Below are 14,736 nucleotides of genomic sequence, written 5' to 3' on the forward strand. Positions count from 1 at the left end.
CAGGTGGGGGGGGGTCGGGACTTGGACCTGTTCTGGGCACCACCAAAATTATACAAACCTGCCGCCCCTGGAAGACCTCTGTGTACCCCCCAGGGTACATGGCTGAGAACCACTCCTCTAGTGCAGCACCCTTCAATGTGTAAGAATTCGCTGTTCATCAGCCCTTTCCCCTCAGGTCTTGGGGGGGGGATGGCCAAGGGTGGTGTTTCTAGGAGGAATAATGTGGGTCCTTCTCAATCCAGTGACCTATAGGCAGTTTGGCAGTGAAGGCAGCTGGTCATTGAGCTTCTTGCCTCCCCCTCTAGCGGTGCATGAACGATGGAGCCCAGAACAATCACAGGCTGCGTAACCCCGTCCGTAATCAACAGCAACACTTTCTGACAGAGACGCGAGGCGCATCCCGGCCGATGGCAGGGGGACAAAGTGTCACTTAGCCGTAAAAGTTTCCCGCCTGCCGATGAGCACCCAAGGATCAAGCTGGATAAGCCAAACTCATTGCACCAAGCCCGTTTAAAACCCCACACTAGGCCAATATAGCATGATGACAGCTTATGGGGGTCTGAGAGCGAGGCAGGGTGAAGGGAAAAACAGTCGGGACGGGACAGGGGAACCTGGTGGGGGAGAAGGATTCAGGGAGAAAGGCAGGGACTGAACAGGGTAACCTGGAGGGAGAAGGGAAGGTATAAGAAACGTGCGGCAAAGGGAAAAGAGAAACAAGCATGTTAAATGTTATTGAAAGGGACACTAATCTATTACTTGGATGCTGAGCTCTTTGGGGCAGGGACTGTGGTTTTGGTCTCTGTCTCTACAGCATCGAGCCCAGTGGGTCATCCCGATCAATGATTGGCGCTATGAAAATACAGAACCTCAGAGTTACGCACACACCTTGGGCATGGAGCTTGTTCGTCACGCTGAACAAAACATTATGGTTCTTTCAAAAGTTTACAACCAAACATTGACTGAATACACCTTTGAAATGTTACTATGCAGAAGAAAAATGCTTTTAACCATCTTAATGTAAATGAAACAAGCATTTTACCTTCTCAAATTTTTTTTTAATTTTCCCTTTACTTTTTTAGTAGTTTACAGTAGTTTCTGTTTCCAACTTAGGAGTGTGGTTGACCGGTCCAATACAATTGTTTGTGTATTGTACAACTAACAAACAATAATAATCCCTTTGAGCCCCCGATTTAGGACAAATGGAAACACGGCAGTTGCCTTCAAAATAATCTTCTCAAATGTAGGCCGTTTGTTGGCTTTGCTTGGGTTAGCAAACCGTGACTGAACTGGAGTGGGTCAGCAAACTTCCAAAAGTGTGACAAAAAACACCACACCAATTGGTTAATTTTTTTTTCACACCAGCTATAGTCAACTCCTTTTAAGCTGCACGTGTATTTAATTAAAAATTTTATATTAAAAAAGTATGTTTTTATTCTCTCCCCCCCACCACTTTATTATTTTTTCCTAGCTGCCGTGTGTTTCATTCGTGGATTCTTCAACATAAACGGGAAATGCCACTCACACTGATGTGATGAAAGGCTAAGAAAGTGTGGTGTGTGGGGGAAGATAAAACACAATCAAACATATGACACAAGCATCAAGGGATGCCAGAAGCTCCTCAAATGGCAGGGCAGGGGAGCAGTGAGTGAATCAGTTAGTCTTCCCTGTGGGAAAAGATTGACAGCATTACATGTCGCTCAGGGAGACAAACAAGAGAAAAATCATTTACTGAGCTGGCTGAGAAGCAGGGGGGACTGGTCCAGTGAAGGGGATAACCCAGATCAGCTGGGAGCAGAGGCAGACCAAGGAATGGCCAGGAACTCTTTACCATGGGGAGAAAGGTAAACTGACTGAAAGGCAGCTGAGGCTTGTCAGTGGCAGAGGAAGCCGCTGACCAAGAGTTGGGAGAAGGGCAGGGAAGTCCAGCTCCTTCCCAGAGGAAGGAGAGAGAACTGGCTGGGAATCTGCCAGAGCTGAGGAGACAGGAGCCAAGCTAAGAATAGACACCGAAGACAGTCAGCGCCTTACAGAGCTTGGCATCAGATGGGGAGGTGGCCAACACAGCCCTATGCCAGTGTACAGCAAGAGGTCCTCTTTGTTAATACTTATGGCTGCGTTTGTGAGAGTTCTGGTGCTCTGACTCTCGCTGCTCTTTTTGAGCCTTCTCGCTGCTCTTCACTGGCTGCTAGGATGCTTTGCCCTCTTGGAGGGAAATTTAACATTTCTCATGGATGGGGAATTTCTTGGCTTCTCGAACATTCTCTAACATTTTTTGGCTGGAAGTGACTGAGAGGCAGGTGTTCGTGGGGTACCTGTTTAAGCGTGTGCTCTGGCTGCGATTTATTTGGACGCCCACTCACTGAAAAAGCCTGAAGGGCAAACTTCCTTTGGTGTGTGTCAAGTATCAGAGGAGTAGCTGTGTTAGTCTCTATCCACAAAAACAACGAGAAATCCAGTAGCACCTTAAAGACTAACAGATTTATTTGGGCATAAGCTTTCGTGGGTAAAAACCCCCCTTCTTCAGATGCTTCTTTGGTGTGTGTGTGTTCACCAGCTCTTCTTAGGGATGTCCAGAAAGACTTTTTGTGCAACTTCTTGGAGACGTGTTTGAAGCTTTACTTAGAGCCAAAAAAAATGAGCCCAGTTTGCTGCTTAGTTCTCACCATCTCTGGCCTGCTCCCAGGGTGTCACGGTGGCCCCACCTCCTGTGGGGCAGGGATAGTTAAAATGATGGGGGGCTAGGAGTGGCTGAAAGGATAAAATCGCCTGAAGGAACTTTGAGCTTTATCAATAGATCTGTAATCCAACTCCACTCACTGTGCTGCTTTATCCCCCTCTAGTGGTGGCTGGGTCACATACCCAGGTTGATAAAACTGCAGTAGCCTTGACTGTATGCAGTGGTAGTGTAGCTGTGGTGGTCCCAGGATAGTAGAGAGAAAAGGCGGGTGAGGTGATATCCTTTATTGGTCCAACTTCTGTTGGTGAGGGAGACGAACTTATACAGAGACCCGAAAAAGAGCTCTGTGTCGCTCAAAAGCTTGTCTCTCACACCAACAGAAGTTGGTCCAATAAAGGATACTACCTCACCCACTTTGTCTCTCTATTATTCTTGGTTGACAGGGCTGGTTTGTAGCTCAGGCTGTCGTGGCTTTGAGTTTTAAAAAGGTTTCCATAAACACTCTGAGTGTCCAGGAAGGGAAGCAATTAGCTTGAAGTTGATTTTACAAATGTTAATAGCATTTGCTGGAAGGGAAACCTAAACTAAAAACGTGGTTATCAGTATAGAGATAATTATTTCCTCATTTTATTTTGGATCTTGCTTTTATCCCCCTCATACCTTTAAGTTTTTTTCCCCTTTTAATTTGTACTCTAGATTTTTTTCATTGAGTCATAGAAATGTAGGGCCTGGAAAGGACCTAGACAGACCATCCCTGACAATGTTTGTCTAACCTGTTCTTTAAAAACCTCCAATGACAGAGATTCCACAACCTCCCTTGTAAGGCTATTCCATTTCTGAAGTATCTTTATAGTTAGAACAGTTTTCTTAATAAAGAACCTAAATTTCACTTGTTAAAGATTAAGACAAATACTTCTTGTTGTACCCTCAATGGACATGAAGAATGATCACCATCCTCTTCATAGAAACCCTTAACGTATCTGAAGGTTATCAGGTTCATAAAACTATCATTATTTCACACCTCCCCTGTGCAATATTCTTACTGAAAGATGAAGTATTGAATGAGTTTAGGCAGAGCACCTGCATAAAATTTCTAACCACAGCAAATCATTACACCATTTCATATTTTCTGCAGATACAGGTTGTGGTCCTTTGTCTTACTGCTACTGGACTAGAACCTATAAATGCCAAAAATTTATAAGCTTAGTTTATGTAAAAGTTCACTATACTTTAACAATTTTTAATTCAATAAATATTAAAACATTAAAATATTCTTCAGTTAAAGATTTTACTGAACTTAAAAAAAAACAACAGAAAACGGGCAACCCTGAAGAGTATGTTCGGAATCTAATAATTTTAAACGGTTAGCTAAAAAACTTTGCTTAGAGATGGTGTATTTAGCATCAACCCTAGTAGTACCTTTAAATAAAGCATACTTAGATCACTCCCCACATAATAATAAGCACACCACATTCAGGATCTTTCTTAGAATTCATGGCCAAGTACTTACTGTACCAAGCCAGCAATATTATTCTTCCACTGATACACTCAAACAAGCAACCTGTAAATATATTCTTACACTCATAACCCTTGAAAACAAGCCTATGATTGGGAAAACTAGCTATATAAGGTCCTTTAAAAATATAAGCAACAAAACTTTTCTGTTCTACATTACCACCAAAATGAATCCATCCTTGCTTGCTTACCTCCCACCTGCTTGCTTCTCTAGGCAGGCAATGAACCAGTACCCCGGCCCGAGCTCCTTTTATAGAGCGTGAGAGGACCTGAAGGAAGACTGAGACCTCTTACCCTGCGGCCCTGGGGTAACACTGCCCCCTGGCGTGTTCCAGCAGCGAACAGCAACTCCTCGCTGCCTGGATATGGAAATAAACGGAAGCGTTTCGCCCATTCGCTTTTTCATTGGTTTGTTTGGGAAACCAATCAAACGGCACTGACTTTTGAAGGAAAATATAGACTTGTTTCATGGTGGGGGACATGGCTCCCTCTCTTACTTAGAAACCATTGCTCACAGGGACCGGGGCTGTATGGTCCGACCGCGCCTAGCATAGTTGGGCTTTGTTCCTAATTGGGGTTTCAGTTTGATGTATCAATACAATGAAATATTTGCTGAAATAATCCCTTAATTCTACCTCTATCCATTTTCAAAGCACAAGTGCTATGCCCGAATGGGTGGGGAATGTTTTTGTTCCCCACATGTCGCTCATGGAGAAAGAAACCAGAATCCTTATCACAGAGGAGCACCCCAAAAAGTGTGTGTGTGTGTGGGGGGGTGTTTTCTTTTTTTCTCTTACTACAGGGGAAGTATTAAGTATTGTGGCCCAGCAAAGGATCTTTGTTTCATTCCTACATTTTTCTCCCAGGTGGTAGCAAGAACACAGCGCCTTGTTCATAAATCCATGAATGTCCCTAAAGGAGCCAAACTGTATCCCGCTATTGTAGTGAGAACAAAGCAAATCGCTCGGACAGCGGCCGGTGGGAAGGTGTCTCCCTTAGTGGAACAGCTCACAAATTACTGTCTTCTAATAAGACCACGAGATAAGCTTCATTGTTTTTCAGTTTGTTTGTTTTTTACGGGACCAGGACAGCGAAGCTCTGAAAACGAAGGTCGCTCTTGAAATCCGGAGCGACTTTTCTGACCAGGCGCTAGCTAGCAAAGCAGTTTAGGGAGGAGCCGCAATAGCAAACCACTTGCAGCGCCACAAGTGCTAAATCGATACCGATTAATCTTTTTCATCCCACTTGTAGCAAGATCATGCTTCCGAACAGCGTTAGGTGCCTGCTGACTCTGTGTCATCTCCCCCCAAGTAGATTTCCGAGCAATCTGCCTTGGTCTCACCTCAACCTGGCAGTGAATGTCTCAACATTGCTACACCAATCAAACAACCACAACAGGAAATACGGTACAGTTGTGAGCTCATATATAGAGAGGCAAGGGCGGGCGCTCATTGGATGAAAAGAGGAATCATTGGTAGAGCTTTTGAGGGGGAGGACAGGGATTGGGCAGGGGAAGGAGGCCTGCACTCTCTTGGGGCAGTAAGTTACCGCTTTGCTGGACCTGATAGGAAACAGGCACCAGTGGAAGCCCGGGCTCCAGTTCTCCCCTAGAATCGTTGTTAAAGAGACAAACATGGATATAAATTTCCTAGTCAAAGTGTATTGAGGTTACGATTTTGATCATTACTACGGAGTAAAACGATCTTTTTAAAGTCTGTGTTTACGTGAGGATTTCTTTCACGGGACTCTTTTTTCAGGGGAGGACAGTTTTATTAACTATTTAAAAAATCAACTTTGAATATTTTTCCATAGGAAATTTTGGATTTTTTTTTACATTGTTCAGAATAAAATTCCTAATCAAAGATTTCCCTCCAAGAAGCATCTTTGTTGGTGAAAGCTCACGCCGCACCGCCCCTGCTCTCCCGCCGAAACATTAGCTCATTTAGTGAGTATTGAGGGTGGCTCTTAAAAGAGCCTTTGAGTTTATATTAGCGGACAAGGAATGTGTTTTTAATGCCTCTTGACAGCAACTTTGCCGCGGGGGGCAGCCCTCCCCTTGGCTCTGGCCGGGTTCTTGCGAGCCTTGGGTTTTTTCACAGCTAGCTTGGTCTCTCTGCCGGGCCCCTTTGCTTTCCTAGCTGCTGGGACGTTAATTTTTTTCGGAGATCTCCTGGCTACTATCTGGGTTTTGGGTCTCTTGACGGCCGTTTTTTTCTTCGTTGTTTTCAAGGCGCCCCCCTTCTTCTGGTGCTTGTTGATCCTGAAGGATCCCGAGACGCCGCTGCCCGTCACCCGCTGCAGCAGCCCTTTGCTAACGAGAGAGCTGAGAGCCGCCTTTAGGCGACCGTTGTTCTTCTGCACGTCGTATCCCTCGGCCAAGAGCGCCTTTTTGATGGCAGCCAGAGAGGCGCCCTTGCGGGCTGTAGAGACGCAAACAGCCCGCAGAATGAGGTCGTGGAGAGACGGCCTCCCTCTTTTCTTGGGTGGAAATGCGGCTAAGGCTACGTCTGAGGAAGAAGTCTGGAGGATGGAGCTCAAATCTCGCATGTCTCCCCACTGTATTCACAGCCACAAGAACCGCCACCGCCTGCCTGCTGCTGCAGCTGCAACGGCTACGGCTGCCGCTGCCGCCGCCTCTTATCTGCAAAGCGACAACCTCCCACGAAGCTTCCACGACTCTCCGCTCCAAACTGATCTCACTGGCCCCCTGCCGGGCTTTATATAGAGAAGAACCCGACGCAACCGACTCAACCAGCTCGCCGCGCGCACCACCTCCCCCCGACGGCGGACGCAACAGAATCAATGAGCCTCCACTCGCCTCCCAGCGTCCCACAAATCTGTGTTTCTGAAACTTCACTGATCTCTAATTTTAAAAGTCCGACTGGCTTTTTGCTCAATTAATGTAGACGTCCCCAGGCTAGGACTGTTAGGTGTTTTCATTCGCTGCATCTTTGGGATCCACCGAATGGGCTCCCCCCGCCAGAAATCGACAAAACCCTCGATTTATCCATCGGCCTGTCCCCCAAAAGTAAACAAAATTTGGGTTTAATCTTAAATTACAATTAAATTTTTGTACCTGCCTTCAAGATATCGAGGGAACAGTATTAAGGCGGAGTGAGGTATCCCACACAAAGAAATTAAATGGTTTCCTTCTTTGTCTTTTTGTGCAGCGCCCTTCCAAAGACAAACAAGAAACACACCTAGGCTTCCCCATGCTCGCCTATGAGGATTTGTCTACTTTCAAAAGGAAATAAATATCTCTAGTTTTCTGTCATAGTAAAACATTACCAAGTACTTTAAACGTACTGCTATTTTAATTTCTATAGGGATGCATCCTACTCTCATTCACCTGGCTGAAATTAATGTCAAAACATCCATTTACTTCAGTAGAAAGTGCAAAAGTTAGAGAAAACTATAGGATACACATGCAGAAAAAAATGTAACAGGGAGGAAGAATAATTATTTTCATGTGTTTGGCAAATAATTATTTTGTTTTAAGGTACAGGTTTTTAGTAAAAGGGGAAGCTAACTATGATATGATACTTTAGGTTTTACAACAGAGACATTTTATTTTATTTCGTTTTATTAAAACCTTCATATTTGTGAAGAATTTAGAACCCGATTGTTTTATGCCTCTGGCTTAAAGGTATTAACCTGTAATCTGCAAAAGTGGCTAGAGGCTATGGGTGCCTCAAATGTCGAGTTCCCAGCACCAGACTATTGGGGGGAGGGGGGAAGTAGTGGTTTGATTGATGTTGATAATTCAGGTGTTACAGTTGTCTCACATTACAGGACCAAAGTGTCATCCAGCATAACCATATAATCGAAAAGGAATAACTTTAAAACGGACAGGAATGATTTAACGCAATAATTACCCAGCAGGACTCAAAATTATTGAGGAAAAGACTTTAGGATTGGATAGTTATATAAATAACAAGATCATTTACACTTAGCATTACAAGGAGAGGGAAGAGACAAGTGGGGGAGGGGGGGAGACCTAGAAAGGACAAACCCACTCACGCTTCAGGACAAGATCCAAGCAGCCTCGACTTCCCTGGAGCTTGCTGTATATGGACGGGCGCGATAAATTCTGTAGCAATGAGCTCAGACAGGTAATTTGCGGTGATTCAAGATGCTCAGGACCTTAGAAAACATTCCCGGGTGCCCATGTGAACCTACTTCAGCATCTCGTACAAGAATGCGGAATAAAACTATTTCCTCCTCTTTTTCAACACACTTCTTTGCGATATCACCAATCAGCACCTGTCTCCCTATTCTTTTCCCTACAAAAAAAACGAAAGGTAGGAGCGCAGAGTTCCCATTTATTAAGTAGTGGCAGACCGAAAGGGAGACTGAGACCGCCTACCACCTAAGCTTTCGCTACTACAAGTCTCACCCTTCTTCACTTCTATATCTACCCATCACGCCTCGCTTTCTTGATGTGCAATTAAGGATCCAAACATTTCTCCTTTTCATTAGCTCATCCGGCAAGCCAAGCAAAAATAGAACCAATGTCTCCCCGCCTCTAAAGTATCTGTCATGAAATTAAAATGCCATAGTGTAAACCCTTCTCTTATCCTTATTCTAGAGACTATCCCGAGAAAATGATGGAATTTTAACAGTAATTTGAAGACAAAAATCACGATTTTTGTTTCCTTAGTCGGGGAGCAGATCCGAGATTTGTGTATGTTTTCCCTGCCAGAGCTTTATTGTTTTAGTTTATCTGATCACCAAACTCTGGTGAATGAAACATCCTCACCAGGAGAACATACCACGCAGGTTGTTAGTGCTGAGGAGCAGGGGACGGAACCAGGCTGATTCGGTTGGGTCAGACACTGGGGTATAACTACCCCTCGGGCTGCAGCTGCCGGGCCCGGCTTCAATCTGCGGCACCCTGAGGTGCAGGAGGCGACGAGCTTGATTTTCAGGCTGCGCCGGAGCAAGTAGAGAACAACTATCAAAAAATAGAGAACGCAGCGCCTCTTGAGTCTACCCAGATGAACACAGATCAGCCGGCTGGCCCTTCCCAGGCACCAACCAGCAAGAGAACCAAGCGGAAGAAGAGGAAGGCGGTGCTGATAACTCGAAAAGACCGGGAAGGTTTTGCCCACTTCATTCTCCAGACCGCGGATTTCTCCAAGCACTCCGGGGAGATCTCCCTGGGAGTCATCAGGAAAGAGCTGGCGGCGGAGGGGATCGATGTCAAGAAGAACAAAGCGCATATCAAAGCGGGGCTCGGGAAGCTGGTCTCCACTAATGTCTTGCTTAGGGTCCCGGGCTCCTACAAGCTTATCGCAGAAGCGAAACTACCCCCTCAGCCGGTGAAGAAGGACAAATTGGCAAAGAAGCAGGGGGCTGAGAAAATCAAGAGGAAAAAAAAAAAGCAGCGAAGAAAAAAGCCAAGAAGAAAGCAGGGGATCTTGTGGATCGGGAAGAGGAAACTGGAGAAACTGTCGCTTCTGTATCCTTTGTGCAGTGGGAAGCATCTCTCGAGGGGAAGTCCTAAAGGCATAATTCTACCGGTTCATTCTGCTGAATAAATAAATAAACCCAAAGGCACTTTTAAGAGCCACCCCAAAAACTTTCCCTAAAAGAGCGTTAACACAAATGTACCTTTAAAAAAAACCAACTTTTTTTTTCTGTATTTGTATAGGACCAGATCCCAGGCGTTAGGGAAGATGAAAACTATATAAGCATGGGTCAGTTGCCTTCTTTATCAACCCCCCCCCCTTTATTTTAAGTCAGTTACTTCAATGGCAGGATCTAACTAATCTTGAAAGCTCCCTGCCTTTTCCTGCTGTTGGTTTTCCTGACCTGCTTATCATAAAATGCATTCATCAATGGTAGCGCTGCAGTTTGCTTTCTATTCTATGAATACATACAACACACACAGCCCTCCCTTATCTCTGAAAAAGCCGCGATACAAAATATGGCACCAGAGAGCAAAGACGTTCGCTCTTCTGATGAGCCCTGGGGGATGGTTCTGAAAAGAACCGTTTTGTTTTTTCGCCCCTGGCCTGAGCCTTCACTCCATAAGGAAGGTGCCCTTAATAATATCTTCTAAGATCTGCTTCCTGCGCGTTCCCACCGTCCCCTTGATTTTGCCCGGGCTCCTGCTGACCCTCTTGGGCCGTGCAGCAGCCGGTTTCGTTTCCCCGCTGGGGTCACTTGGCCCTGGGGCAGCTGTTCCTGTCTTCGCCGAGCTCTGTCGCCTCTTGGCCGCGGCTGTTTCCCTCTTTTCCGCTTTCGGGGAGCCGCCTCCCCGCGGGAGCCTGAAAGAGCCCGAGGCGCCGCTGCCGCTGACCCGACGCAGAGCCCCGCGGCTCAGGAGATAACGGAGCACAGTCTTGATGCGGCCCTTGTTCTTCCGCACGTCGTATCCCTCGCCCTCCAGCGTCTTCTCGATGGCGGCCAGAGAGGCGCCTCTGCCGGCGGCGGGGACATCAGCCGCCCGGAGAATGACCTGGCTGAGAGTCGGTTTCTTCCTTCCCTTGCGCGGGGGATTCTCCCCAGCCGGACGGGAGGCTGCAAAAGCCGCGGGGAGAGGACGCGAACCGGGCATGTCCCTGCGAGTCAATCCCAGCTGCTGCCACCCAGACCCGCACCTCGGGCCGCCGCCCTGACACGGAGCCCAGCGGCCGCCGCTGAGGCCAGATAGCGAGCAGAGCCCGACGCAGCCGAATCAATCCCCTGCTTTATTCCTGCCCCTGCGCCCTCTCCCCAGCCGGTGTTTCTTCTGCCCCACTCAAGTTGCCCGCAAAAAAGCGCCAGCCCCGATTTGCACAATCGTTTCACCCTCCCCTCTCCAGGACACTGAGCTAGTTCCCCCGCTGGCGTTGTCCGAAGTATTCATAAGTTGCTGTCTGGGATAGGTCACAAAACTGGGCTGTGTAACTATATGGCAAATGTGCTTGATTGAAGATTACAAACATTAAGCAGTACATTCACCTGCCAAAAAATTACAAAAAGCCCTACAGCACTGAGATCCTTTGTGATTGTGCCTCACACTTGGTAAGGCAACCCCCACCCTTTCATGTATTTATACCTGCACCTATATTTTCCACTTCATGCATCTGATGAAGTGGGTTCCAGCACATAAAAGCTTATGCCCAAATAAAATTTGTTCGTCTCTAAGGTGCCACAAGGACTCCTCGTTGTTTTTCCTTAATTCTCCTGTAACTCTGCATCCTTTTGTCCTTGTAGACTTTTAAAGAAAGAGTTTCAAAGTCACCAATAGCAATTAGGCCTACCTGGAACAGCCTAATTCTAAGGAAGACTCCCAACTCTGATTGAGTTTAACTGCCACGTATACCTTTGAAAATCTCCCATTTATGTATCTAAACATTTCTCATTTAACGAACAAATTTTCAGAAATGTGCAAATGAACATACGCCATATACATATTTACCCAGTCGAGCTGTATGCTTCTTAGTTGGCCACATACTGAGACAAATTCTTATTTTGTTGGGTGTACCCACTATGGCATTATATGCATTGCAATCGGGTGGAATATGCATTAGCGGTAATCAGTGCTCCCTCTGGAGTATTTTCTATCATGAAGACCATACAGATCAATGAAAGAAATAGCTAACAATAGCTGGATAGAATGAAGAGTGGGGCTGATGTATTATCAGAAGTTTCTTCCTATCTATGTCAGGGAGAATTTGCTATGCCCGTTCCCATAAAGGTGATAGGAAGGCAAAAACAGGACACAGCCTTAGTTCTTGATACTACATTCCGTGTTAGTTACTAGGTGGTGCTTTCTCACACAAAAACACAGCTTCGATGTTGGGCAAGACCCCACAAGAGCTTGTTCAGCACTTCAATCTTTGTGTACAGCAAACTATGGAGGGTACAGAACTATTGGGCTCTTCTCACTGTTCCCAGGACTCATTCTCTGCTAATAGAAGATTCTTAGTTCTCAGATACTTCAGCACACCAACCAAATTATCTAAAGGCAACATTTCTACTACATCTCATGGAGTAGCTTTTCAGCCTACCCACAGAGAACCGTAGCCCCACCCAAGCAACTTCCTTTCCTTACAACCCATCAACTGGACCGCTTTCTTCTCTCAACAAAAGTGAATGGCTGAGTGACTGTTGTTATAACCTTAGAGCCGGGCAGTTCCTCCATCCTGATTGGCTAGTAGGAGTCCAACTCCCCTGAACCAATGAGAATGAGGATCCTGAATAAACCAGTGAGAGAGCCCCTTTTCTTTCTCGCTCTCTTTTTTTCTCCTAAAATTGTCATGCTCTACCATCAACACAAATGAGCATAGTGGGTCAGACCAATGGTCCATCTATCCCAATAGCCTGTCTTCTGAAGTTGCCAATGCCAGATGCTTCAGAAGGAATGGACAGAACAAGGAAATTACCTTGAGATCTATCCAGTCTACCAGTCCCAGCATCTGGCCGTCAGAGGTTTAGGGACACCCAGAGCATGGTGTTGGATCCCTGATCATCTTGACTGATAAATTCACCCGCTTAATTTAAAAACAATTCCTCCCCACCCCCACAAAATCATCTATTGAATTCCTTCATAGGTTGATTTGTTCATTCATCCCTGTTCCTCTTTCTGTCAGAGGTAAGGCTGCGAATTTTAACATTCGTTAAGTGAAAAACCTATCAAACACTGGTCCCGCCTGAGTGTAGCGCTGGAGATGTGTGCGAGGCTTTGGTGGTTTTATTTTCTCTCTGTCTCCCCCCGCCCCTCAGCAGAAGGTTCATTCCTTAACACCATCGCCAGAAAATGAAACAGCCTCCAGATCTCGGCAAGATGTCTGTTGTGGAATGACAGGAGGCCTCCTGGGCTCTTAGAAACTCGGGTTCTCGGTGCTTTGGAGGGGAACCTAGAGCTGCGGAGGCAGGAGGGCCGGGAGGTTGATTCGGTTGCGTCCGGGTCCAGGCTATAATTAGCCGCGGGCAGCAGCCCTGGCTTCTAGTCTGCGGCTGGAGCGGCGAGAGCAGCGACTTGGAGCAGCTAGCCAATAGGCTTCCAAGCAATAGGAACCGGAGCGGTGCTGGTGGCTGGAGAAGCGGCGCCCCCCTCTAGGCCGAGATGAATGCAGCGCAAACCACAGCGGAAGCTCCCGCTGCAGTTCCAGCTCCAACCAGCCAAAGGAAAAAGAAGAGAAGGAAGAAGAAGCCGCCTCGAAGACAGCGGCCGGCTTTTGCCCAGCTCATCCTGTGGAGCGTGGATTTCTCCAAGAGCCGCAAGGGCTTCTCCCTGGTGGCCATCGAGAAGGAGCTGGCGGCGACGGGAGTCGACGTCCAGAGGAACAAAAGCCGCATCAAATCGGCGCTCAAGAAGCTGGTCACCAACAACATCCTGTGCAAGGTGCCTGGAGTGACGGGGGCTCCAGGCTCTTACAAGCTCTGCAAAGAACCAGGCGTCGGCAAAACGCAGCTCGTTCTGCAGCTGCCCAAGACCAAGGAGGCCAAGAAGCCGGCAAAGCAGAAGAGACAAGCAGATAAAAAGCCGCCTGCCAACCAGGAAGCTAAAAAGATCAAGAAGAAAAACAAAGGCACGGGGACAAAGGCCCCCGGGAAGATGAGGAACGTGGCCGAAGGCAAAGGAGCTGGCAAGACTTCTGCGGTTTCCTCTGCTCGCGGGGCAATGGCTCCCCAGGGGAAATCTTAACCGATCTATTGATTCACCGCAACGAAACAACAACGGCTCTTTTAAGAGCCACCCTAAACCATTTCCAGAAGAGCTTTAAGCACGAAGGCCCTGATGTGCATTGTTTAGGACCAAATACTGCATTGCTCACTCCGGTAAATCTCCTTTTAATTTCAACAGAAAATAGTGGGTGCGCTCGGAAACCAGAAATAGGCTTTCAGGTCTGCCCCCTGCCCTTTAGAAAGAGACGAGATATGCGATCAGGTTTGCTATACGGTTAAATATGATGGAACCTCACTCAGTGTCTGACGGGAACGAGTGTGGAAACCCTCCCCCCCCAACAGATATGGTGAGCAAGTGACCAGAAATCATAGCAGTTGTGTGTATCGAACTATGAAAATTTTAAACCCCAGAATTCTTCACAGCCTTATCTCAGAACGTGATGTAACGGGTGGAGGAAACGTACAAATAGTCTGGGAACAACCTAAATCCCCACGTATTACGTGCATTCTGGTATTGCCCATAATACTGTCATGTCAGGATGCTCGAAAGGTTTCCGTGGCTACCCGTGGCCGGGGAGGGGTTCAAGGACGGGACAGGACTGCCCTGTCTCTGCCCCCCACTGAAGCCAGGGCTAGCTGGGGTGGAGGGCCAAGATTCCGGCGTTTTCAAGGGCAGATTAGAATATGTACATGTGGGGGGAGCAGGGGAGGTAGGTAGGTGGCCCTGTCTTAGAAAAGCTCCAGTTTAAGATTTAGGAGGAATTTGCCTTTCGAAAAGACTTCCACAGCCCAAAGGACCTGCTCCCCCATCAGATAATCGTCACGCGCGTGCTGCCGCCCCGACCTGATGAAGCTGTTTTATAACCACCACCAGTGATCTCAAGCAGGAGGAGCCGCCATCCGCCCGGTATATTTCTGAGCGC

The 14,736-nt window shown here is 47.0% G+C and overlaps 2 protein-coding genes across 2 annotated transcripts in view; both read right to left on the reverse strand.

The window, feature by feature from the left end:
- The window catches only part of LOC311530854 (zinc finger protein RFP-like), a 30,512-nt gene extending 26,108 nt beyond the window's left edge, over positions 1-4,404 (reverse strand). Inside the window, exon 1 of the mRNA XM_084647812.1 lies at positions 4,384-4,404. The gene's annotated coding sequence lies outside the window, so the exon portion shown is untranslated. The remainder of the gene's footprint in view (positions 1-4,383) is intronic.
- A 1,798-nt stretch (positions 4,405-6,202) lies between these two features.
- LOC311530310 (histone H1C-like) lies at positions 6,203-7,068 on the reverse strand (the record flags this gene model as incomplete). Its single annotated transcript, XM_084646757.1, has 1 exon — positions 6,203-7,068. The coding sequence occupies exon 1, from the start codon at positions 6,737-6,739 to the stop codon at positions 6,203-6,205; it is 537 nt and encodes a 178-aa protein (XP_084502883.1). The 5' UTR covers positions 6,740-7,068.
- Positions 7,069-14,736: the final 7,668 nt, after the last annotated feature.

This window comes from Lepidochelys olivacea (assembly GCF_965140295.1).
Source record: "Lepidochelys olivacea isolate rLepOli2 genome assembly, chromosome: 14".
Taxonomy (NCBI): Eukaryota; Metazoa; Chordata; order Testudines; family Cheloniidae; genus Lepidochelys; species Lepidochelys olivacea.